Source organism: Electrona antarctica (genome assembly GCF_951216825.1).
Source record: "Electrona antarctica genome assembly, chromosome: 5".
Classification (NCBI taxonomy): Eukaryota; Metazoa; Chordata; class Actinopteri; order Myctophiformes; family Myctophidae; genus Electrona; species Electrona antarctica.
In genome coordinates this window covers 5,052,889-5,078,498 of record NC_136810.1, presented here as the reverse complement: position 1 = coordinate 5,078,498, position 25,610 = coordinate 5,052,889, and the positions used below count along the sequence as shown (strand labels likewise).

General features: G+C 45.7%; 1 protein-coding gene across 1 annotated transcript in view; it reads left to right on the top strand.

The window, feature by feature from the left end:
* LOC306923243 (neural-cadherin-like) overlaps positions 1–25,610 on the top strand; it is a gene marked incomplete at its 3' end in the record, with an annotated part of 255,371 nt that overhangs the window by 210,635 nt on the left and 19,126 nt on the right. Inside the window, exons 14-17 of the mRNA XM_079501275.1 lie at positions 81–208; positions 1,712–1,898; positions 6,317–6,460; positions 21,951–22,234. Coding sequence (XP_079357401.1) covers positions 81–208; positions 1,712–1,898; positions 6,317–6,460; positions 21,951–22,234 — 743 coding nt within the window. The remainder of the gene's footprint in view (positions 1–80; positions 209–1,711; positions 1,899–6,316; positions 6,461–21,950; positions 22,235–25,610) is intronic.

The window sequence follows — 25,610 nt, the reverse complement described above, 5'->3', positions numbered from 1 at the left end:
GGGGAGAAAAAGGGGGGAAAAAAATAATGATTTAAATTTTGTTTTTGTGGTGGTATATTTCTTTCTCTTGTCCCTATAAGACGTCAATGATAACGTGCCGTTTTTCACGTCGTCTATCTACGAGGCTTCAGTGACCGAGGGAGCTCAGATCGGGACCGTCGTTCTCCACGTTTCTGCTCACGATAAGGACCTGGGTCTTAATGGACAGGTTTGTACTGGTGTGTGTTTGTTTGTTAGACACAAGGTTCAAGGTTCAAGGTTATTTATCAGTGTCCCCGAAGGGCAATTGGTTTTACAGCAGGTCATAAGGCTTGAAACACACATAACATACATCAATCAAACCAAACGTACTGTATTGCTGCTGGTCGCTGCGCCCGGCTTACTTGCATCTTCAGCGACCGCCCTCTTTACGAGGCAAGCAAGAAATGGACACAGACACTGTCTGTGTCCCAAGAAAGGGACACAGACACTGTCTGTGTCCCAAGAAAGGGACACATACAGTGTATGTGTCCCAAGAAAGGGACACATACACTCTATGTGTCCCAAGAAAGGGACACAGAGAGTGTCTGTGTCCCTTTCTTGGGACACAGACACTATCTGTGTAAAAGAAAGGGACACACTGTCTGTTTCCCAAGAAAGGGACACAGACACTGTCTGTGTCCCAAGAAAGGGACACAGACAGTGAAAGTGTAAACTTTCAGTATGCAAATAACCTTTCATCATCTGAACCACTTCAAGCTTCATTCTGCACCAAATGAGGCTAACATTAAAATGAAGTTCAGTAGAAGCAGCTTCTTATCAATAATAAACGGGCGTGTCCAAAAGATTATAAAGGCCGTTTGAACAGGAGCGCATTTTGAAATCTAGAATGTAAAATAGCAGCTGTAGATATAAGAAATAAGTCTATATTTATTTATTACATGACCTATTTATGGATCAAAAGAAATATGGAGATAAAAGGTTTCTGCATTATTATTACCTGTAAAAACGCCAATCAGTGCCCAAAACAAGGATGCTACAGTAGGTTGCAAGTTGTTATGTTAGAACATCATCCCATGGATGCTACTGCACTCTACGTGGAAGCTGTTGATTCACAGTTATCATAGACTGGATATGGCCGTTGTGGGAGCTGTGCCATGGCATCTGTGTGATGGTTTATTGATCTGGCACGGAGAAGAGCCAGAACTGAGGCAGGCAATCACAAAATGAAAGAAGGTATTTCATTTTCCCATGGCTTCTGCTAGATTACTGCTTTAATATACCCTTTTTCCAACCACTTAAGTCCTATTATGCTTAGTTGACCGGAGTCCCCCGGGACTCTATACTAGGGGCCCAGCTCCCGTTCTCGCACTACACTAAATGTCTCCATGTACACCTGCTATTCTTCATGTTATACGGTATGCATAAATGTACATTATACGGTATCTTAGATTTGTATGTGTTTTAATCCTTTTGTCTTCTGTTCTCTGACTGTGAGCTCGTATTATCTGCTATTTTTGAGAACCACTGTTCTAAACCAATATTCTAAATAATGTTTCTAAATCTATAGCTAAAATCTAAAAATGATACAGATGCTTTTTAACCCATTTTGGGCGGGAACCACTTTTGGTGGAAAATTGGAGGATTTAGAAGACTTTTTTTTAATTTTGAGGTCAGGTCAAAATGGGTTAAAGTTAGGATCATGTACTACCGTATCTAATGTGCTCCACAGATCACATACTCGCTCCTGAGCGACAGCAGCGGGGACCACCAACTTTTCCGCGTAGACCCAGAGTTCGGGACCGTCCACACGGAGGCTGTGTTTGACCGCGAGGCCCGCAGCTCCTATCTGCTGGAGGTCCAGTCAGAGGACGGCCAGGAGTCGGCCCGGCCCGGCAAGAACAAACAACCCAACTCAGGTTAGAACTGTATGTTTTTTTTGGGGTGGTTCAGTGGTAAAGTACCTCCCCACCAATGGGGTGGTTCAGTGGTAAAGTACCTCCCCACCAATGGGTGGTTCAGTGGTAAAGTACCTCCCCACCAATGGGTGGTTCAGTGGTAAAGTACCTCCCCACCAATGGGTGGTTCAGTGGTAAAGTACCTCCCCACCAATGGGTGGTTCAGTGGTAAAGTACCTCCCCACCAATGCGGAGTCTTAAGGCCTATTCATAGTCTGGATTTTCGGTGGTGAGGTGACCACCGCTCCGGTGGTGAGCTGACCACCGGAGCTGAAATAATGACGTCATGTTGTAGTTCGGTGGTCACCTCCTAACCACCGAAAATCCAGACTATGTATGAGCCTTTAAGGCTCATACAGAAGGCTCATACTGTCTGGATTTTCGGTGGTGAGGTGACCACCGAACTACAACATGACGTCACGAGCCGCGGTGAAGAGCAAACCACCACCACCGCTCCAGCCCTTCTCTCTGTTTTTACTCACCACCGCTCAACGTTATTTCAGCTCCGGTGGTCACCTCACCACCGAAAATCCAGACTTAAGGGTTCGAATCCACCATGGTGCACCCAGTTTGGTTGATTGTCTACATCAGGGGTTCTCAACCCGTGGGTCGCGACCCCTCGGGGGGGGTCGCCAAATTATTTTGGGGGGGTCCCCCAAAAAAAAACGTTTTTTTTTTCTTTTTGCAACTGAATGGCTGGAAAATGGAAATGAAGAGTTTACATATAGTACACACATAGTACATGCATACACCTTCCTTAATGATTATATCTGGTTTCAGTATTTATTTATGGTGTATTGTCTCTATTATTAAGGTTATTGTAGCAGTCAATTTATATTGGAGGTCGGGAGGGGGCGGGGCGGGGGTCCATGACCGTAGGGGGCGGGGCGGGGGTCCATGACCGATGGAAGTCTTGTATGTTCAAAACCATTACTGTTCAGGAAATGGATCCAAGCTCTTGTTAAACTGTTTATTGGTTCAATATTTATAAAACTCACAGACAGACTTAAAGGACCACTTCACCACTTTTCAACCTATCTTCATATAATAGGTCCTCACTAATAATCATGATAAAATGGCAAGATTTTTTTCTACTCAGTCTGTGTCTCATAGGAGGGCTGTGGGCAGTTTAGAAACCGTCCTCCAGTGACATCATCATTAGGCAGATTTTTTTTTTAAACAAGATTTTTTTACAAAAATGTTTCGATTTTCATTATCGTGAGAACGATGGCTTCCATTTTCGCATTGCAACTTTTCAGGACTATAGAAAGCCTGCAGTTTCTATTAGCTTGTATTCCCCATCGATGATGTCACGCAACACACAAATGCCTCACCCCCTCCCTTCCTGAAAACAGCACGAGGCAGCCCAGCCCCCGTAAAGGTTGGAGACTCCCATGCATCTCGGGGCAAAATAATGGCTGGCTGCAGTCTTCTTGTTTATCTTATAATATCTTTGTTTCAGGGAGGGGAGGGCTCTCTCATGTGACTTTCAATGGAGGGAGGGGTTGTGTGTGTAACCTGATCCGAGTGTGACTTCAGTGTCTCCGTCAGATTTCTCTCCTTTTTTCTTTTTTCTTCATTTCTTCACGCATTGATTGTATCGCCTGTGCGAGCGGTTATTTCTGTATCATGATGATCAAAGCCGGTCAGATAGAACATGGCAAATGTGTTGTGTTGTTTGGTTTTGATTGATTGATTGAAAATTGTACAGTTTGCAGAATTACAGTACATTTCAAGCACAAACTCACTGTGAGTGGACGACCCAATTAGCATTACACTTGTTTACAACAGGGTCCACCATGTTCAATTCATCAAAACATTTAGAGACGTACAAATAGACACTTCTATATAGACAAAGAACAGTACAGGAATTCATCATAATGGAGGTAAAAAGGGAAAAGAAACATATACATAACATTAAGGAAGTATCTACACAGGTACATGGGTATCTTGGTGGAGTATCGAATCTTGTAGACCAGACCCATTGCAAGATGCTGTACTCTGTCGCCGACCCTAAGCCATGCCAGTCTGTCAAAGTGGGCAGGGGTGAGGTGGGTTCGGGGGGTGAGGCCAAGTAGGAGCCTGACCAGTTTGTTTTGGGTCTGGAGCCTAGTTTTAAGGGCCTTTGAGGTGCTGTGGTACCAGGAGGTGCATGCATAGTCAAAGAAGCCTTGTACAAGGGCTCCTGTTAAGGTCTTCAAGGTGTTTTTGTCGACCAGTGAGGAGATCCTGTAAAGGAATCTTGTTCTTTGGTTGACTTTTTTGATTACGTTGGTGGCCATTTTATCACCGGAAAGATTAGCCTCCAGGATGGAACCTAGGTAGGTAATTTCATCTTTACGTGTGATAACATTGTCACCCACTCTAACCAAGAAGCCATTTGCCTTGTTGAGATTACTATTAGATCCAAAGAGAATGGATTCAGTTTTTCCCAGGTGTAAAGATAGTTTGTTATCAGCGAGCCAGGTGCAGATTCTACCGAGTTCAGAGCTGAGGGCATTTTCAACCTGCAGTTTGTCCCTGTCCGAGACCAGCAGTGCCGAGTCACTGTGTAATACTAACCGCCTAAAAACATCGGAGGGAACTCAGCGCGAGCACGGCTTTCCGAGTTTTTATGTCAGACATCTCCAGAATGGAAGATGGTAAAATCACATTTTTAAATTTTTTTTAGAGTGGACAAGTTACGCTTTCTTTTGAGGTATGCTGTGTGATTCTCGCTATAAGAGAACATTTACTGTGGGCCTCAGACAAGGTCCTTCGTTCAATGCATCACCTTTAGCACAGGCGGAATAGCTCTGCTCAAAATGGCCAGCATTCAAATTGTTAAGACCTCTGGGGGATTCCAGTCAAGCTTTAAAGATCAGTCTTCCATTTAATGATAATTCAAATGATTATTCCAAGAGATATTTTAGTTGACTTTGAAGTGACCTGGATGCAATGTCTTCATTCATATCAAGTAGCATTGTTCTCTCCTCGATCCCCATGGGCAGCACAAAGACCGCTACATACAAGGATTTCTTGGTCTGTGCACTGTGTTTAAAACAGAAACCACATTACGTTGGTTTTACACCCAGGGATAGACTTAAATTGATTCATTCCACCACCATGACCAAACAGCACAGCTCTGCCACGGATTCTCACAACAAGCCCTTTATGTGTTTGCACCGTCATTGCGTTCAGCCATCGGGGTCCATGCTATGAATTTGCTTATCGCACGCTCATTGTGACATTTTGGTTGTTGGTCGTCTTAAAAGCCTCTGGCCAGATCTGGGGTGACGTAATAGGATGTTTGTATTCAGGGGAGGTATTAGGGGTTACGGTAGCGTTTCAGAGCACCAAAGCCTCTTCTCCTGGGATGGCCGGGGCTGCTTAGCATTTGCAATGAGCCTTAGCTTCGTCTAGCTCGACGTATCTTCCTCTGCAGATGGGCTCATCTCTTCTGCAAACATTACCTGTCTCTGCGCTGTGCCCCAGGGACACGCCAATAAAGCACGGAAATGGGAAAATATTTTGCACATCCAACCATTCTGCGTAACTACAGTGACTCCAAATTAGCTCTTTGAGCCAAATAACTTTTTCTAGCTAAAGAAACAGAGCGTAACGAGGGAATCCATAACACATAAAAAACAGTCAACTCATACATATTTAACCTTCTGAGTGGCTCTTTGTCTATTATATGTTCTTTATAGCAAAAAAACAGCTTGTTAAAGAGGCATAGCTCCATTACTGCTGTTCTTTGCACCGCCATGCTAAAACAATACAATGGGTCTCCAACTAAAACAATAAAAAGCGTGGCCAAAAAATGGAATAATTTATGTAATTTACAACACCTTTTGTGAATAATTGTGTTACTGAAACATATTGCATCAGGTTAAGTGCATTTTCCCACTGACGAGTGACAGTGGCTCTAGGTGTCCACGGACAGATGGGAAGTGTGTGTGTGTGTGTGTGTGTGTGTGTGTGTGTGTGTGTGTGTGTGTGTGTGTGTGTGTGTGTGTGTGTGTGTGTGTGTGTGTGGTGTGTGTGGTGTGTGTGTGTGTGTGTGTGTGTGAAAGCACAGCACACGGATGTGATCTACACACACATGCACACACACTCGCAGGCGCGCGTGTGTGTGTGTGTGTGTGTGTGTGTGTGTGTGTGTGTGTGTGTGTGTGTGTGTGTGTGTGTGTGTGTGTGTGTGTGTGTGTGTGTGTGTGTGTGTGTGTGTGTGTGTGTGTGTGTGTGTGTGTGTGTGTGTGTGTGTAAGCACAGCACACGGATGTGATCTACATACACGCACACACACACACACAAACACACACTCGCAGGCGTGCGTGACTGTACTATGTGTGTGTGTATGTAGATCACATCAGTGTGCTGTGCTTTCATTCCTGCAGACACAGCATACGTGCGGGTCTTCGTCAGCGACGTCAACGACAACAAGCCAGTGTTCGCTCAGCGGCTGTATGAAGTGGCCGTGGATGAGAATGCAGATGTGGGCATGGCGTTCGTCACTGTCAGCGCTAACGACGAGGACGAAGGTATGAGCCTGACCATGACTTACGACTAACGACGAGGACGAAGGTATGAGCCTGACCATGACTTACGACTAACGACGAGGACGAAGGTATGAGCCTGACCATGACTTACGACTAACGACGAGGACGAAGGTATGAGCCTGACCATGACTTACGACTAACGACGAGGACGAAGGTACGAGCCTGACCATGACTTACGACTAACGACGAGGACGAAGGTATGAGCCTGACCATGACTTACGACTAACGACGAGGACGAAGGTATGAGCCTGACCATGACTTACGACTAACGACGAGGACGAAGGTATGAGCCTGACCATGACTTACGACTAACGACGAGGACGAAGGTATGAGCCTGACCATGACTTACGACTAACGACGAGGACGAAGGTATGAGCCTGACCATGACTTACGACTAACGACGAGGACGAAGGTACGAGCCTGACCATGACTTACGACTAACGACGAGGACGAAGGTATGAGCCTGACCATGACTTACGACTAACGACGAGGACGAAGGTATGAGCCTGACCATGACTTACGACTAACGACGAGGACGAAGGTATGAGCCTGACCATGACTTACGACTAACGACGAGGACGAAGGTATGAGCCTGACCATGACTTACGACTAACGACGAGGACGAAGGTATGAGCCTGACCATGACTTACGACTAACGACGAGGACGAAGGTATGAGCCTGACCATGACTTACGACTAACGACGAGGACGAAGGTTTGAGCCTGACCATGACTTACGACTAACAACGAGGACGAAGGTATGAGCCTGACCATGACTTACGACTAACGACGAGGACGAAGGTATGAGCCTGACCATGACTTACGACTAACGACGAGGACGAAGGTATGAGCCTGACCATGACTTACGACTAACGACGAGGACGAAGGTATGAGCCTGACCATGACTTACGACTAACGACGAGGACGAAGGTATGAGCCTGACCATGACTTACGACTAACGACGAGGACGAAGGTATGAGCCTGACCATGACTTACGACTAACGACGAGGACGAAGGTACGAGCCTGACCATGACTTACGACTAACGACGAGGACGAAGGTATGAGCCTGACCATGACTTACGACTAACGACGAGGACGAAGGTATGAGCCTGACCATGACTTACGACTAACGACGAGGACGAAGGTATGAGCCTGACCATGACTTACGACTAACGACGAGGACGAAGGTATGAGCCTGACCATGACTTACGACTAACGACGAGGACGAAGGTACGAGCCTGACCATGACTTACGACTAACGACGAGGACGAAGGTATGAGCCTGACCATGACTTACGACTAACGACGAGGACGAAGGTATGAGCCTGACCATGACTTACGACTAACGACGAGGACGAAGGTATGAGCCTGACCATGACTTACGACTAACGACGAGGACGAAGGTATGAGCCTGACCATGACTTACGACTAACGACGAGGACGAATGTATGAGCCTGACCATGACTTACGACTAACGACGAGGACGAAGGTACGAGCCTGACCATGACTTACGACTAACGACGAGGACGAAGGTATGAGCCTGACCATGACTTACGACTAACGACGAGGACGAAGGTATGAGCCTGACCATGACTTACGACTAACGACGAGGACGAAGGTATGAGCCTGACCATGACTTACGACTAACGACGAGGACGAAGGTACGAGCCTGACCATGACTTACGACTAACGACGAGGACGAAGGTATGAGCCTGACCATGACTTACGACTAACGACGAGGACGAAGGTATGAGCCTGACCATGACTTACGACTAACGACGAGGACGAAGGTATGAGCCTGACCATGACTTACGACTAACGACGAGGACGAAGGTAGAGCCTGACCATGACTTACGACTAACGACGAGGACGAAGGTATGAGCCTGACCATGACTTACGACTAACGACGAGGACGAAGGTATGAGCCTGACCATGACTTACGACTAACGACGAGGACGAAGGTACGAGCCTGACCATGACTTACGACTAACGACGAGGACGAAGGTATGAGCCTGACCATGACTTACGACTAACGACGAGGACGAAGGTATGAGCCTGACCATGACTTACGACTAACGACGAGGACGAAGGTATGAGCCTGACCATGACTTACGACTAACGACGAGGACGAAGGTATGAGCCTGACCATGACTTACGACTAACGACGAGGACGAAGGTATGAGCCTGACCATGACTTACGACTAACGACGAGGACGAAGGTATGAGCCTGACCATTACTTACGACTAACGACGAGGACGAAGGTATGAGCCTGACCATGACTTACGACTAACGACGAGGACGAAGGTATGAGCCTGACCATGACTTACGACTAACGACGAGGACGAAGGTATGAGCCTGACCATGACTTACGACTAACGACGAGGACGAAGGTATGAGCCTGACCATGACTTACGACTAACGACGAGGACGAAGGTACGAGCCTGACCATGACTTACGACTAACGACGAGGACGAAGGTATGAGCCTGACCATGACTTACGACTAACGACGAGGACGAAGGTATGAGCCTGACCATGACTTACGACTAACGACGAGGACGAAGGTACGAGCCTGACCATGACTTACGACTAACGACGAGGACGAAGGTATGAGCCTGACCATGACTTACGACTAACGACGAGGACGAAGGTATGAGCCTGACCATGACTTACGACTAACGACGAGGACGAAGGTATGAGCCTGACCATGACTTACGACTAACGACGAGGACGAAGGTATGAGCCTGACCATGACTTACGACTAACGACGAGGACGAAGGTACGAGCCTGACCATGACTTACGACTAACGACGAGGACGAAGGTATGAGCCTGACCATGACTTACGACTAACGACGAGGACGAAGGTATGAGCCTGACCATGACTTACGACTAACGACGAGGACGAAGGTACGAGCCTGACCATGACTTACGACTAACGACGAGGACGAAGGTATGAGCCTGACCATGACTTACGACTAACGACGAGGACGAAGGTATGAGCCTGACCATGACTTACGACTAACGACGAGGACGAAGGTATGAGCCTGACCATGACTTACGACTAACGACGAGGACGAAGGTATGAGCCTGACCATGACTTACGACTAACGACGAGGACGAAGGTATGAGCCTGACCATGACTTACGACTAACGACGAGGACGAAGGTATGAGCCTGACCATGACTTACGACTAACGACGAGGACGAAGGTATGAGCCTGACCATGACTTACGACTAACGACGAGGACGAAGGTATGAGCCTGACCATGACTTACGACTAACGACGAGGACGAAGGTATGAGCCTGACCATGACTTACGACTAACGACGAGGACGAAGGTATGAGCCTGACCATGACTTACGACTAACGACGAGGACGAAGGTATGAGCCTGACCATGACTTACGACTAACGACGAGGACGAAGGTATGAGCCTGACCATGACTTACGACTAACGACGAGGACGAAGGTATGAGCCTGACCATGACTTACGACTAACGACGAGGACGAAGGTACGAGCCTGACCATGACTAACGACGAGGACGAAGGTATGAGCCTGACCATGACTTACGACTAACGACGAGGACGAAGGTATGAGCCTGACCATGACTTACGACTAACGACGAGGACGAAGGTAGAGCCTGACCATGACTAACGACTAACGACGAGGACGAAGGTATGAGCCTGACCATGACTTACGACTAACGACGAGGACGAAGGTATGAGCCTGACCATGACTTACGACTAACGACGAGGACGAAGGTACGAGCCTGACGATGACTTACGACTAACGACGAGGACGAAGGTATGAGCCTGACCATGACTTACGACTAGCGACGAGGACGAAGGTATGAGCCTGACCATGACTTACGACTAACGATGAGGATGAAGGTATGAGCCTGACCATGACTTACGACTAACGATGAGGATGAAGGTATGAGCCTGACCATGACTTACGACTAACGATGAGGACGAAGGTACGAGCCTGACCATGACTTACGACTAACGACGAGGACGAAGGTATGAGCCTGACCATGACTTACGACTAACGACGAGGACGAAGGTATGAGCCTGACCATGACTTACGACTAACGATGAGGACGAAGGTATGAGCCTGACCATGACTTACGACTAACGACGAGGACGAAGGTATGAGCCTGACCATGACTTACGACTAACGACGAGGACGAAGGTATGAGCCTGACCATGACTTACGACTAACGACGAGGACGAAGGTATGAGCCTGACCATGACTTACGACTAACGACGAGGACGAAGGTATGAGCCTGACCATGACTTACGACTAACGACGAGGACGAAGGTATGAGCCTGACCATGACTTACGACTAACGACGAGGACGAAGGTATGAGCCTGACCATGACTTACGACTAACGACGAGGACGAAGGTATGAGCCTGACCATGACTTACGACTAACGACGAGGACGAAGGTATGAGCCTGACCATGACTTACGACTAACGACGAGGACGAAGGTATGAGCCTGACCATGACTTACGACTAACGACGAGGACGAAGGTATGAGCCTGACCATGACTTACGACTAACGACGAGGACGAAGGTATGAGCCTGACCATGACTTACGACTAACGACGAGGACGAAGGTATGAGCCTGACCATGACTTACGACTAACGATGAGGACGAAGGTACGAGCCTGACCATGACTTACGACTAACGATGAGGACGAAGGTATGAGCCTGACCATGACTTACGACTAACGACGAGGACGAAGGTATGAGCCTGACCATGACTTACGACTAACGACGAGGACGAAGGTATGAGCCTGACCATGACTTACGACTAACGACGAGGACGAAGGTACGAGCCTGACCATGACTTACGACTAACGACGAGGACGAAGGTATGAGCCTGACCATGACTTACGACTAACGACGAGGACGAAGGTATGAGCCTGACCATGACTTACGACTAACGACGAGGACGAAGGTATGAGCCTGACCATGACTTACGACTAACGACGAGGACGAAGGTACGAGCCTGACCATGACTTACGACTAACGATGAGGACGAAGGTATGAGCCTGACCATGACTTACGACTAACGACGAGGACGAAGGTATGAGCCTGACCATGACTTACGACTAACGACGAGGACGAAGGTACGAGCCTGACCATGACTTACGACTAACGACGAGGACGAAGGTATGAGCCTGACCATGACTTACGACTAACGACGAGGACGAAGGTATGAGCCTGACCATGACTTACGACTAACGACGAGGACGAAGGTATGAGCCTGACCATGACTTACGACTAACGACGAGGACGAAGGTATGAGCCTGACCATGACTTACGACTAACGACGAGGACGAAGGTACGAGCCTGACCATGACTTACGACTAACGACGAGGACGAAGGTACGAGCCTGACCATGACTTACGACTAACGACGAGGACGAAGGTAGAGCCTGACCATGACTTACGACTAACGATGAGGACGAAGGTATGAGCCTGACCATGACTTACGACTAACGACGAGGACGAAGGTATGAGCCTGACCATGACTTACGACTAACGACGAGGACGAAGGTAGAGCCTGACCATGACTTACGACTAACGACGAGGACGAAGGTATGAGCCTGACCATGACTTAGGACTAACGACGAGGACGAAGGTATGAGCCTGACCATGACTTACGACTAACGACGAGGACGAAGGTATGAGCCTGACCATGACTTAGGACTAACGACGAGGACGAAGGTATGAGCCTGACCATGACTTACGACTAACGACGAGGACGAAGGTATGAGCCTGACGCTAACGACGAGGACGAAGGTAGAGCCTGACCATGACTTACGACTAACGACGAGGACGAAGGTATGAGCCTGACCCTAACGACGAGGACGAAGGTATGAGCCTGACCATGACTTAGGACTAACGACGAGGACGAAGGTATGAGCCTGACCATGACTTACGACTAACGACGAGGACGAAGGTATGAGCCTGACCATGACTTAGGACTAACGACGAGGACGAAGGTATGAGCCTGACCATGACTTACGACTAACGACGAGGACGAAGGTAGAGCCTGACCATGACTTACGACTAACGACGGAGGACGAAGGTATGAGCCTGACCATGACTTACGACTAACGACGAGGACGAAGGTAGAGCCTGACCATGACTTACGACTAACGACGAGGACGAAGGTAGAGCCTGACCATGACTTACGACTAACGACGAGGACGAAGGTAGAGCCTGACCATGACTTACGACTAACGACGAGGACGAAGGTAGAGCCTGACCATGACTTACGACTAACGACGAGGACGAAGGTAGAGCCTGACCATGACTTACGACTAACGACGAGGACGAAGGTAGAGCCTGACCATGACTTACGACTAACGACGAGGACGAAGGTAGAGCCTGACCATGACTTACGACTAACGACGAGGACGAAGGTAGAGCCTGACCATGACTTACGACTAACGACGAGGACGAAGGTAGAGCCTGACCATGACTTACGACTAACGACGAGGACGAAGGTAGAGCCTGACCATGACTTACGACTAACGACGAGGACGAAGGTAGAGCCTGACCATGACTTACGACTAACGACGAGGACGAAGGTAGAGCCTGACCATGACTTACGACTAACGACGAGGACGAAGGTATGAGCCTGACCATGACTTACGACTAACGACGAGGACGAAGGTATGAGCCTGACCATGACTTACGACTAACGACGAGGACGAAGGTAGAGCCTGACCATGACTTACGACTAACGACGAGGACGAAGGTAGAGCCTGACCATGACTTACGACTAACGACGAGGACGAAGGTAGAGCCTGACCATGACTTACGACTAACGACGAGGACGAAGGTAGAGCCTGACCATGACTTACGACTAACGACGAGGACGAAGGTAGAGCCTGACCATGACTTACGACTAACGACGAGGACGAAGGTATGAGCCTGACCATGACTTACGACTAACGACGAGGACGAAGGTATGAGCCTGACCATGACTTACGACTAACGACGAGGACGAAGGTATGAGCCTGACCATGACTTACGACTAACGACGAGGACGAAGGTATGAGCCTGACCATGACTTAGGACTAACGACGAGGACGAAGGTAGAGCCTGACCATGACTTACGACTAACGACGAGGACGAAGGTAGAGCCTGACCATGACTTACGACTAACGACGAGGACGAAGGTAGAGCCTGACCATGACTTACGACTAACGACGAGGACGAAGGTATGAGTCTGACCATGACTTACGACTAACGACGAGGACGAAGGTAGAGCCTGACCATGACTTACGACTAACGAGGAGGACGAAGGTAGAGCCTGACCATGACTTACGACTAACGACGAGGACGAAGGTATGAGCCTGACCATGACTTACGACTAACGACGAGGACGAAGGTATGAGTCTGACCATGACTAACGACTAACGACGAGGACGAAGGTAGATCCTGACCATGACTAACGACTAACGACGAGGACGAAGGTACGAGCCTGACCCTAACGACGAGGACGAAGGTAGAGCCTGACCATGACTTACGGAGTCGTTGCTGTCGGACAGAAACCTCTTATCTCTATATTCTAACTTTTTGTGTTTCTTTTTTGTAAATTAATGTAGTTAATCTACAAAATAGTCTGGCAGCCAACAGGCTCCTTTAACCCTAAAGTGGGAACGTGGGAAAGTGGTATATACTGTAGTATTTTTTATTGGCCTAAAATATTGTCTATATACATACATTCATGAATCCACTTGCTGACCGGCTGCCTATTATTTTATAGGGGGATATATGTGACCGTACCATTTTGCTTTCATGATTCTGAATCCATTTCAATTAGTTTTGCACAAAAAAAACACTTCTTGGGCTAAAAACGGCCATATAGCCACTTGTGACTTGCCCAAAATGTGCTGACATCATTACATTTACTTTATTTTGTGCAAAACTAATGCTTGGAATGGATTCAGAATCATGAAAACGCCCTAGTTTGACATGTCACATGCTACTTGTCTTAACTACAGGGTCACACAAAAGCCTCAAAAGTAGCAGATTCACAAGCTGGAAAAGCGGCGTGAAGTGACACGCTTTGAACTTGTAGATCTGCTGCTTGTCTTGAATTTGAATCCTGAAAAGTAACAGTTTTGGACATATGAGGTTTCCACCCGTCCGACCTGATTAAAGGTGTAGTGAAATGAACTTTTAGACCACATCTGTGGTCATCATATGGGCATACCTAACAATGGATGCCCAAAAAATGGGTACATTTTCATTTTTGTGTATGTTTTGTGTAAGTCCATAAAAATCGAATTTTAATTACTTCTTGAAAACAAAAACGTGCTGCGTGATGACGTGTTGAGGCCCACATCGATAAAAGCCAATAAAAATTAAGCTCACCCGTTTGATTCCCCATATCTGCACGTCCGTCCAACACAGCTGCTACTGATTACAGAATTCCCATTCAAGATAACATCCAGACAGTGTATTACTCGGTTTAAACTTAATCATCACGCTAAAATATGTGTCTGAAAACATTTTAGGGTAGAAATAAGCCACATAGCAGTAAACTGGCACAGCTGGCCGACTATCTGACTTGTAAACAAACACACTCCATGCGTCCTTTCAAGCTGAAACTTCAAAATAAAATGCCCACCGTTTCCGTTTCACTACACCTTTAATATGCCCCCGTCCTGGGAGAATATTGCAATACAGTACACTGTACTGTACAGTATACCATTACCAGTGGTTCCCAAAGTGGGGTCCGGGGACCCCTAGGGGTCCTTGACAGAGTTCCAGGGTGTCCCCAGCTAAATGATAATTAGGAACCAAATGGACCTTTATGGGTATGTAACTCAGAGACATAGGGCAGTATTATGCGTGTCTTAAGTACCAGGTCCTATGACTTAACTTAAGACCTGGAGGCGTGGTCAATGCTGTTTGGCCACTCAGAATAGCCAAATGGCATTGATCACGCCTCCAGGTCTTAAGTTAAGTAATAAGACCTGGTACTTAAGACACGCATAATACTGAGTGTACAAATGGACGTTCAAATTAAAATGGTTTAGAATCACTGCTAGAGCCGTAAAAATGTTCTCTTATGGGGGTCCCTGGCATGTCTTTTCAAATGGGGGTCCGCGGGCCAATTACTGTCAATTTGGGGGTCCTTGACGTGAAGAAGTTAGGGAACCACTGCAGCATACAGTACTGTCATTGCTATACAGTGTTTATTCAGTAACAGATCCTTAGAAAACAGCTCCAGGGCCTGGGCCATGGCTCAGTGGTCCAGGCACCTTGGCTGGTAATCCAGTCTGGCAGTGTGCCGCGGGTTCGACTCCCGATTATTCTCTCTCCAGCTCCTTAGAAAACAGAAAATGTCATTTGGGTCACTAATTTCATCCAATCAGGAGAGAGAATCATACTGGATAGTGGATACAGGATAAAGAAGTGAAATTATGAAACCAATGTGGGAGAGGGGGTGGAGTCGGACATACAAGACATTGGAACTGGGACGCTGATAAATGGATACTTTCTCCTGGTTGGAGAAATTGGATATATTTTGTTTTTATTAAAGTTCTGGAGAGACATGGAGACCCATACTGAACACACACTTTATAGAGACATGGAGACCCATACTGAACACACACTTTATAGAGACATGGAGACCCATACTGAACACACACTTTATAGAGACATGGAGACCCATACTGAACACACACTTTATAGAGACATGGAGACCCATACTGAACACACACTTTATAGAGACATGGAGACCCATACTGAACACACACATTATAGAGACATGGAGACCCATACTGAACACACACTTTATAGAGACATGGAGAACCATACTGAACACACACATTATAGAGACATGGAGACCCATACTGAACACACACTTTATAGAGACATGGAGACCCATACTGGACACACACTTTATAGAGACATGGAGACCCATACTGAACACTTTATAGAGACATGGAGACCCATACTGAACACACACTTTATAGAGACATGGAGACCCATACTGAACACACACTTTATAGAGACATGGAGACCCATACTGAACACACACTTTATAGAGACATGGAGACCCATACTGAACACACACTTTATAGAGACATGGAGACCCATACTGAACACACACTTTATAGAGACATGGAGACCCATACTGAACACACACTTTATAGAGACATGGAGACCCATACTGAACACACACTTTATAGAGACATGGAGACCCATACTGAACACACACTTTATAGAGACATGGAGAACCATACTGAACACACACATTATAGAGACATGGAGACCCATACTGAACACACACTTTATAGAGACATGGAGACCCATACTGAACACACACTTTATAGAGACATGGAGACCCATACTGAACACTTTATAGAGACATGGAGACCCATACTGAACACACACTTTATAGAGACATGGAGACCCATACTGAACACACACTTTATAGAGACATGGAGACCCATACTGAACACACACTTTATAGAGACATGGAGACCCATACTGAACACACACTTTATAGAGACATGGAGACCCATACTGAACACACACTTTATAGAGACATGGAGACCCATACTGAACACACACTTTATAGAGACATGGAGACCCATACTGAACACACACTGTATAGAGACATGGAGACCCATACTGAACACTTTATAGAGACATGGAGACCCATACTGAACAAACACTTTATAGAGACATGGAGACCCATACTGAACACTTTATAGAGACATGGAGACCCATACTGAACACTTTATAGAGACATGGAGACCCATACTGAACAAACACTTTATAGAGACATGGAGACCCATACTGAACACTTTATAGAGACATGGAGACCCATACTGAACAAACACTTTATAGAGACATGGAGACCCATACTGAACAAACACTTTATAGAGACATGGAGACCCATACTGAACACACACTTTATAGAGACATGGAGACCCATACTGAACAAACACTTTATAGAGACATGGAGACCCATACTGAACAAACACTTTATAGCGATCATTACAGCTTATACTGTAGAGCTTTAGCATTTTAACAAAACAACAAACCAAAAATAAAAGAAAACACTTATTTTTGCAAACTCCTTCTCTTAAAGTGGACGCTGTTGGTGGCACTGGGAACTGGGATTTATGCTAACAGCTAGCGGCACAGAAAGGCCTGACTCACACCTTTCGATCTAGCATACAACATTTTACTCCAAACCATGTGACTCCCATTGGAAATGCATTGTGAGCTTGCATGAGATAGGCATCAGTCAATAAGTCTCATGCATCAGCTATACATCAATCTGTTGTGAAGGTGTGAGTCAGGCCAAATAATTAAGCTTAAATCATGCAGAGCTGAGTGCAGAGTGGAGGATCTAAGAGAGCAACCATGTGATGATTGCATGGTATTAATGCACACCGTGCATATGTTTCAGAGAAGAACAACACAGTGGGTGGGCCGCGGGCGGCCGGGATTTACGTGATAAAGTACTCGCTCATCCTCTGTACAGCAGTGGCCTACAGTAAGACCACTTCATCAGCCTATGGTGGGGGCTGTTAATCAAGTATTTATGTTGAGCGGGGTGAGGCTTAGGCCACCCTGCAGAACCCAGTGATGGATAGTATTTATGTTGAGTGAGGTGAGGCTTAGGCCACCCTGCAGAACCCAATGATGGATAGTATTTATGTTGAGTGGGGTGAGGCTTAGGCCACCCTGCAGAACCCAGTGATGGATAGTATTTATGTTGAGTGGGGTGAGGCTTAGGCCACCCTGCAGAACCCAATGATGGATAGTATTTATGTTGAGTGGGGTGAGGCTTAGGCCACCCTGCAGAACCCAGTGATGGATAGCATTTATGTTGAGTGGGGTGAGGCTTAGGCCACCCTGCAGAACCCAGTGATGGATAGTATTTATGTTGAGTGGGGTGAGGCTTAGGCCACCCTGCAGAACCCAGTGATGGATAGTATTTATGTTGAGTGGGGTGAGGCTTAGGCCACCCTGCAGAACCCAGTGATGGATAGTATTTATGTTGAGCGGGGTGAGGTTTAGGCCACCCTGCAGAACCCAGTGATGGATAGTATTTATGTTGAGTGGGGTGAGGCTTAGGCCACCCTGCAGAACCCAGTGATGGATAGCAGTGTGTGTGGGGGGGGGGGGGGGGGGGGGGGTGAGGTTTAGGCCACCCTGCAGAACCCAGTGATGGATAGCAGTGGAAAAGCACAACACTGAACTTATACTGTAGCACTTTATACCTGAGAGGCTAAAGGCCTGATTTATACTTTGCAGAGGTGGGTAATTAGTTGCATTTGCTCAGTTACATACTTAAGTAACTTGTACTTTTAAGAGTAGTTTTAACAAATTTAGACCTGACTAAATGTCTATAGACTAATGTCTTCTAAATGATGACAGTTTTCTGAAAAACCTCATGTTTCTGTATCAGTGGTGCTCAATATTTCATGTCAAGGCCCCCAAAAATTATATCTATGTAATTGGCCGCCGACCCCCCATCTGAAAATATGTTGTTCCAGGAACCTCCCAGAAGCAAAGATTTGAGTTAAAAACATTAATTCTGAAAGAATATACATTCAAAGATTTGAGCCACATTTTCAAGATTTTTCAAAAATAGCAGACCTCCACCTGCTATTTTTCAATAGCTAAAGTGTAACATAATGCTTAAAACACCAAAAGGGGTTCCCGCCCAGTATGGGTTAATGCAGCATACATTTCACTTTTACTCAAGTAGGCCTACATTGTGAATATTATTCATTTATTTATTTATTATTATTTGAGACTTCAGGCAATCATGTTCTTTGTATTCCTTTTGAACAAGCACAATTATATTTTAGCCATTTCAATTACATTCTGATTATTTAAACTCCTTTTCACTGTACTTTCTCACTCGTACTCAAATTATTTGGATGACTACCTATTTGAGTCGTTATTTTTACACCATTAAGTACAAATGAGGCGTAAACTCCATCTGTCTTTCTGTCTGTCTGTCTGTCTTTTTTATGAGAATACCTCTACCCTGCTGTAAGCCGTGGTGGTTCAGGGGTAGAGTGCCTGGATGGCAACCGCAAGGTTGCCAGTTCAAACCCGGGCTCCCCCAGAGCCACCGTCGAAGTGTCCTTGAGCAAGACACTGAACCCCTAATTGCTCCCGATGTGCTAAGCCGGAACCGATTGCATGGTTCCCGCTGCCTATGTCTATAGGCAGCGGGAACTATATCTATGTAAAGCGCCTTGGATAAAGGCGATAATGCACCATTTACCATTTTAAGCCTGTCCGATTCCACAGGGGCTGCAGGGAGCATTTTGCTATAGGGCTGTGTTAATATAGCACCAGATTAGTGTATTTACACAGGATTGAAGTGACTTCACCCCAAACCGGCCCATTTGAAAAGGGGCGACTGCATTCCAGGAGATAATATTATCTCTCCCCGCGTTAGCCCACCAGATTGGGTGGTCTCCATGGGGACATTGCAGACAAGACAACCAGATATCCAATCCCTCTTTGCTATATAGGGATGGTTGTCTATCATTGTCATGTCCAGGACCCCCAAAAGAACCCCCAAATTGATACGTATTAAGCTGTGGAGCCCCCATTTGAAAAGAGATCGTGCTTAACCCATTAAGACTGTGATATGATGAGCTTGTAGATCTGCTATTTTTGAATAGCCAAAGTATAAAATATTTGATAAAGTTGTTACACAGAATGCTTTCCTGGTTTTAATGGGTTCTTCATAGAAGATCTTAGTTGTTAGATTAGAAGTACATCATTGTACTACTGTCTATATAATGGGGAGAGATACACCTATAACCGAATGGTTATTCTTATACAGTACGTTCAGTTCTCTCAATGGATCACCTTCTAGCTGGTGAACTGATAGTGAAAGTAAACACTTCCAACCTGGCGTGCCTATTATGGACAAGTCATAAATAGGCAAATAGATCATCACAAATACAGATGTGACTTGTTGGGAGCTTTGCTTGTACGGTAGATAATTTTGGTTGGTTGGGTAGGAGAAGGAGCACGGATAAACAGCCATGTGCTTGTGTACCCCCTTGCTATTAGGGTAGAAGGATATAGTGCTTTAACCTTTCAAAATACCCCTTTCCCTAGTTGTATTTGTTGGTATATCAGCTTTTAATTAATTACACATTATCATTACAATCTTGTGTTTTGCAAATTATTTGGGGGCCCACTCAAGGCCCACCAGTGGGCCTCAGCCCACAGGTTGAGAATCACTGTACTAAACTCCACCCCCCAACCCAACCCACGCACCGCTCGCTTGGAGGCTTGAATCACTGTACTAAACTACACCCCCCAACCCAACCCACGCACCGCTCGCTTGGAGGCTTGGAATTAAACCACCCCAGAGGAGAGCAGGCTACCTGCTGCTTTACGGCTTTTTTACACCTCTGCCCTGTTTTACACTCTTTGTTTAATTAGTGTATAGTGTCTGATTAAGTTTTGCGGCGATAAGGTACACCGTTTCCATTTCATTAAGTAATCAAATGGAGTAACGGGGAACATGAAAGCCAAGGCTGAGGTCTTTGAAGAAGTAAGGTTTAATACCCTTGCGTAACTCTGCAGCAGCACACCATTCCAGGATGTTTATGTCAGGCTTACTGTGAGTTTAGCCAGTGAGGTTTATTCCATTGGCCTAATAATAAATTATTAATATTGTTCATACTTGTATGACTTCCTCTGAAATACTGGCTTACAAAGTGGGGTCCTGTAGGCGGTTTTCAGGAGGTCCCCAGAAACAAATTAAAACGTTTAGACACTTACTTAATTACTACTCGAAATTAGCCAAAATACGCAAAATTAAAAACAGAGGCATTATTGCAATGTAATTGTAACCATTGAATGACTCTTAAACGACTATCTGTTGGAATAAAAACCTTCTTTTAAAAGGAAAGGAGAGGTCGCACAAACGTTCGACAAACAGGTTGTCTTCTTCAGGGTATGAATAACATTCAATGTGGCTAAAAACGAAAAACACAAAAAAAAGAAATCAAATGTATTTTGGTCAATTGTGGAGTTCCATTAGCGCAGAGTTGTGTCTGAAACCATTGAGACTGGTCACATATTTGAAAACCATTTGAAAGAATGTTGACAAATCTTTTGGCACAAATCTAGTCCATGGCAAAATACAGTAAACAGGAATTGGGTGTCCTTGACATGGAAATGTTTGAGAACAACAACAGCTACTGCTCTTAATAAATACATAAAATGCCAATGAATATGTTCAATGTTTAGGGAGGTGGTAGTGGGGAGTTGGAGGAACACTGCTGCTACACTTAACAGTCTTGTAATGTCGCTCTAATCAAGTTTCCATTTCACTAGCTTTATTACCCCTATAAGGCAAATTGGTTTTCAGCATTAAATTACTCATTGAAATTCACATTCTCTGATTATGCATTATTCCTCGTGCACCGACCTCCAGGGGCCAACGCCAAGCTGCGCTACCAGATCACGTCTGGCAACACCGGCGGAGTCTTTGACATGGAGCCTGAGGTGGGCACTATCTTCATCGCCCAGCCGCTGGACTACGAACGCCAGAAGAGGTACAAGCTCCTGGTGCTGGCCTCCGACGGCAAGTGGGAAGACTACGCGGCCGTGGTGGTCAACGTGGTGAACAAGAACGATGAAGCGCCCGTGTTCTCCATGAATGAGTATTATGGGTCGGTCACAGAGGAGCTGGACGGATCGCCTGTGTTTGTGCTACAAGTGAGTTGGATTTACAATGTTACAATGTAGGCATTTATAGCAGACGCTAAATCCAGAGCAATTTACAGTAAGCAACAACAACACAAGGTGATACATAATACATCAAATGCATATAAATTGTCATCTAGGATCATAAGGACCATCAGGGTTGGATCAGACTTTGAAGATATGGGAGTGCCATACCTTGGGCTGCTTTTAAGGCTAACATCAGTGTTTTGTACTTTGTGCGGGCAGTAACCGGGAGCCAATGGAGAGTTAGTTATATATATATATATATATATATATATATATATATATAGCTTGGATAGGCTGTATGTGTCATTAATCTTCTCTTATAATGAATTCAGGGACCGCAGCGATATATTTAACCCATTTAGGCCTGACGTCAAAAAAAACGTTCGCTCTGAAAGAATATATAGCTATTCAAAGATTTGTGCTGCATTTTTAAGATTTTTCAAAAATAGCAGACAAAGTAGGGCTTGTGTTTTTAACCATACAAACCCGCGTCCCTGTTCTGGGGCAAACATTCAGCGAAAATGGCTGATGGACAAATTCACAACGTATATTAACGTACATTAACACATTGCGAACTTTCAGATCAGCTATTTTCAGCAAAGAGATTTGATGTAAAGGGAGAACTAGTATAGACCTCAGGGGAACTCAATGAAGTATTTAGGGCCTTAAGTGGCTAATAACGTCTTGCCTGTAAAGTGACTTGGTTTTTCATACGGCAAAGTTAATTCAGCAAAGTGTTTTTTAATCTCTGCAGTTACAGGGAACACATTGCAGCAGTGTAGTCATTCCAGATTCGCACTTTCTTTTACAGAGTGCCAGGGTTTCCCCAGACTTATAGAGGCTTTACGAGGCTACGCTGCCACTGTGGTGGATAAGCCTATCTCACAGAATTTCCCCGCCCCCCTTAATACGCCCCCTTTTGGGGTTAGTGGTGATAGCGTGACGTCACTCCATAGACGCTACATGTTAACAGAGGTAATTTAAGAAGTCTACAACTTTTGTTTTCTCAAGGTAAGGTTTGTTCTATCTGTTCGACCTGATTTACCATCTTGTTTGCTTCATAATAATATTGGTCTGTCACATTTTTACATTAGAAAATGTACTTAGATTCTCCAGAGAAAAAAACGTGTAAATGCTAATGTTAAAGACACCACTATTTACCGGAAGTGGGCGTGAAAAGCGGGCTGTGAGATAGGCCTATTTAGCAGGACTTTGAAAAACATTTAGAAGCAAATTAAAGACACCTGGAACGCAATCAGAAGCCATATGGAAGGAAATAAGAGGCTACTGGAGAACGGCACGCACGCACGCACGCACGCACGCACGCACTGCACGCACGCACGCACTGCACTCACGCACGCACGCACGCACGCACGCACGCACGCACTTGCGCTAATTGGGCTATATCCCTAAACTAAATGTTTTACTATTTAAAAAACCTTTTAAAATAGTTCAAATAGCCGATCTACAAGCTCACAATGTCTCGATGTAGATCGGCTAGTTGAACTATTTTAAAAGGTTTTTTTAAATAGTAAAACATGGCAAATTAGTTTAGGGATAAGGGATTAGGGTGGCGCAAGATGGAGCCCTGTATCTCCAAAACCGTTACTTTGGTTCAAATTCGCAGACAGACTTAAAGGAGAATTCCATGCTAGAAGGCTTTCTTACCTTTATTTGTAGTTGTTACGTCCCCACCAAAGAGGTCCAGGTGTTATTTTGTGCAAAACCTCCTTATTGGCTATTTCCCCTACCATAAGCCCTAAATGAATTGAATGGGGCTATGGGGTGTTGTGCTAATTTGCTTATTTCCATCGCTCAAAATCATTATATTTTTGTCCGCTCTTCATAATGTAAATAATATCCCAAGCGGCACACTTTACTACTTATTTCGATGGAAATAAGCGAATTAGCACAACACCCCATAGCCCCATTCAATTCCCATTCAATGCAATTCATTGAGGGCTTATGGTAGGGGAAATGGCCAATAAGGAGTTTTTGCACAAAAACACCTGGACCGCTTTGGTATTGATGTAACAACTACAAAGAAAGGTAAGAAAGCCTTCTAGCATGGAATTCTCCTTTAACTTTAACTTTCATGTGAGAAAAGAAGAAGCAAAAGAGAAAACCTTTCATGTGAGAAAAAAATAAAACCTTTTTTAACAAGCTGAGATTGTAGATTTGCTATTTTCGCTTTACTTTTGCAAGACACATTGTACAAGTACGGCATTCAAACATAAAATGCTGAAATATGGAGATACAAGGTAACAATATTAATTTGGGAGGTTTAGAAAAAGAACAACCTAGCTCTATAATGCTTACGAACTTAATAGGTAGGTAGGGGAAGGTAATGTGCTGACTGTGGAGTGGTGATTATGTAAATCATAAAGCGAGATGAGTTGGGGGGAAAAAGAGGTGAAAAAACCATAATATATCAGGACAGGACACCTCGCCCCAATTGAGAATATGGATATAAAAACAGCGTTAACAAGTGTTAATTGTCTTTATAATCACCATTTAGTCGGACAAATAGCTGCTACTGTTTATTTATTGTTTTTTTAGTGACATGTGGTTTATTACAACAGCCAGCTGCACAGTGGGCTTTGCCAAGAGACATACAGAGCCGTGCCAATAACCACAATATCCCAACGGGCAAATGAATAATGATACACCACCACTGATGAAGACCTGACGCCGAAACGCACACTGTCGTACACTGTTCTGCCTGCTCAGCGGTATTTCAGGCTTCCCCCTTTTCTCCCTTAATCATCAAAAGAGCTTCCATTCCATGCTCCAGACTGTGGACAGTCTGGTCACATGCTACAGGCTACTGTCTGGCCATGCTCCAGACTGTGGACAGTCTGGCCACATGCAAGGCTACTGACTGACCATGCTCCAGACTGTGGACAGTCTGGTCACATGCGAGGCTACTGACTGGCCATGCTCCAGACTGTGGACAGTCTGGTCACATGCGAGGCTACTGACTGGCCATGCTCCAGACTGTGGACAGTCTGGTCACATGCGAGGCTACTGACTGGCCATGCTCCAGACTGTGGACAGTCTGGCCACATGCGAGGCTACTGACTGGCCATGCTCCAGACTGTGGACAGTCTGGTCACATGCGAGGCTACTGACTGGCCATGCTCCAGACTGTGGACAGTCTGGTCACATGCTACAGGCTACTGACTGGCCATGCTCCAGACTGTGGACAGTCTGGCCATGCGAGGCTACTGTCGGCCGGAAACCTCTATATCCATGATTATTTTAATTAAGCAATATTACACGAGAGGGTGTGGTTTAACGTGATTATTGCCACTACAGTGATGCGGTCAGGAACGAGACGAAGTCGAGTTCCGCAAGCAAC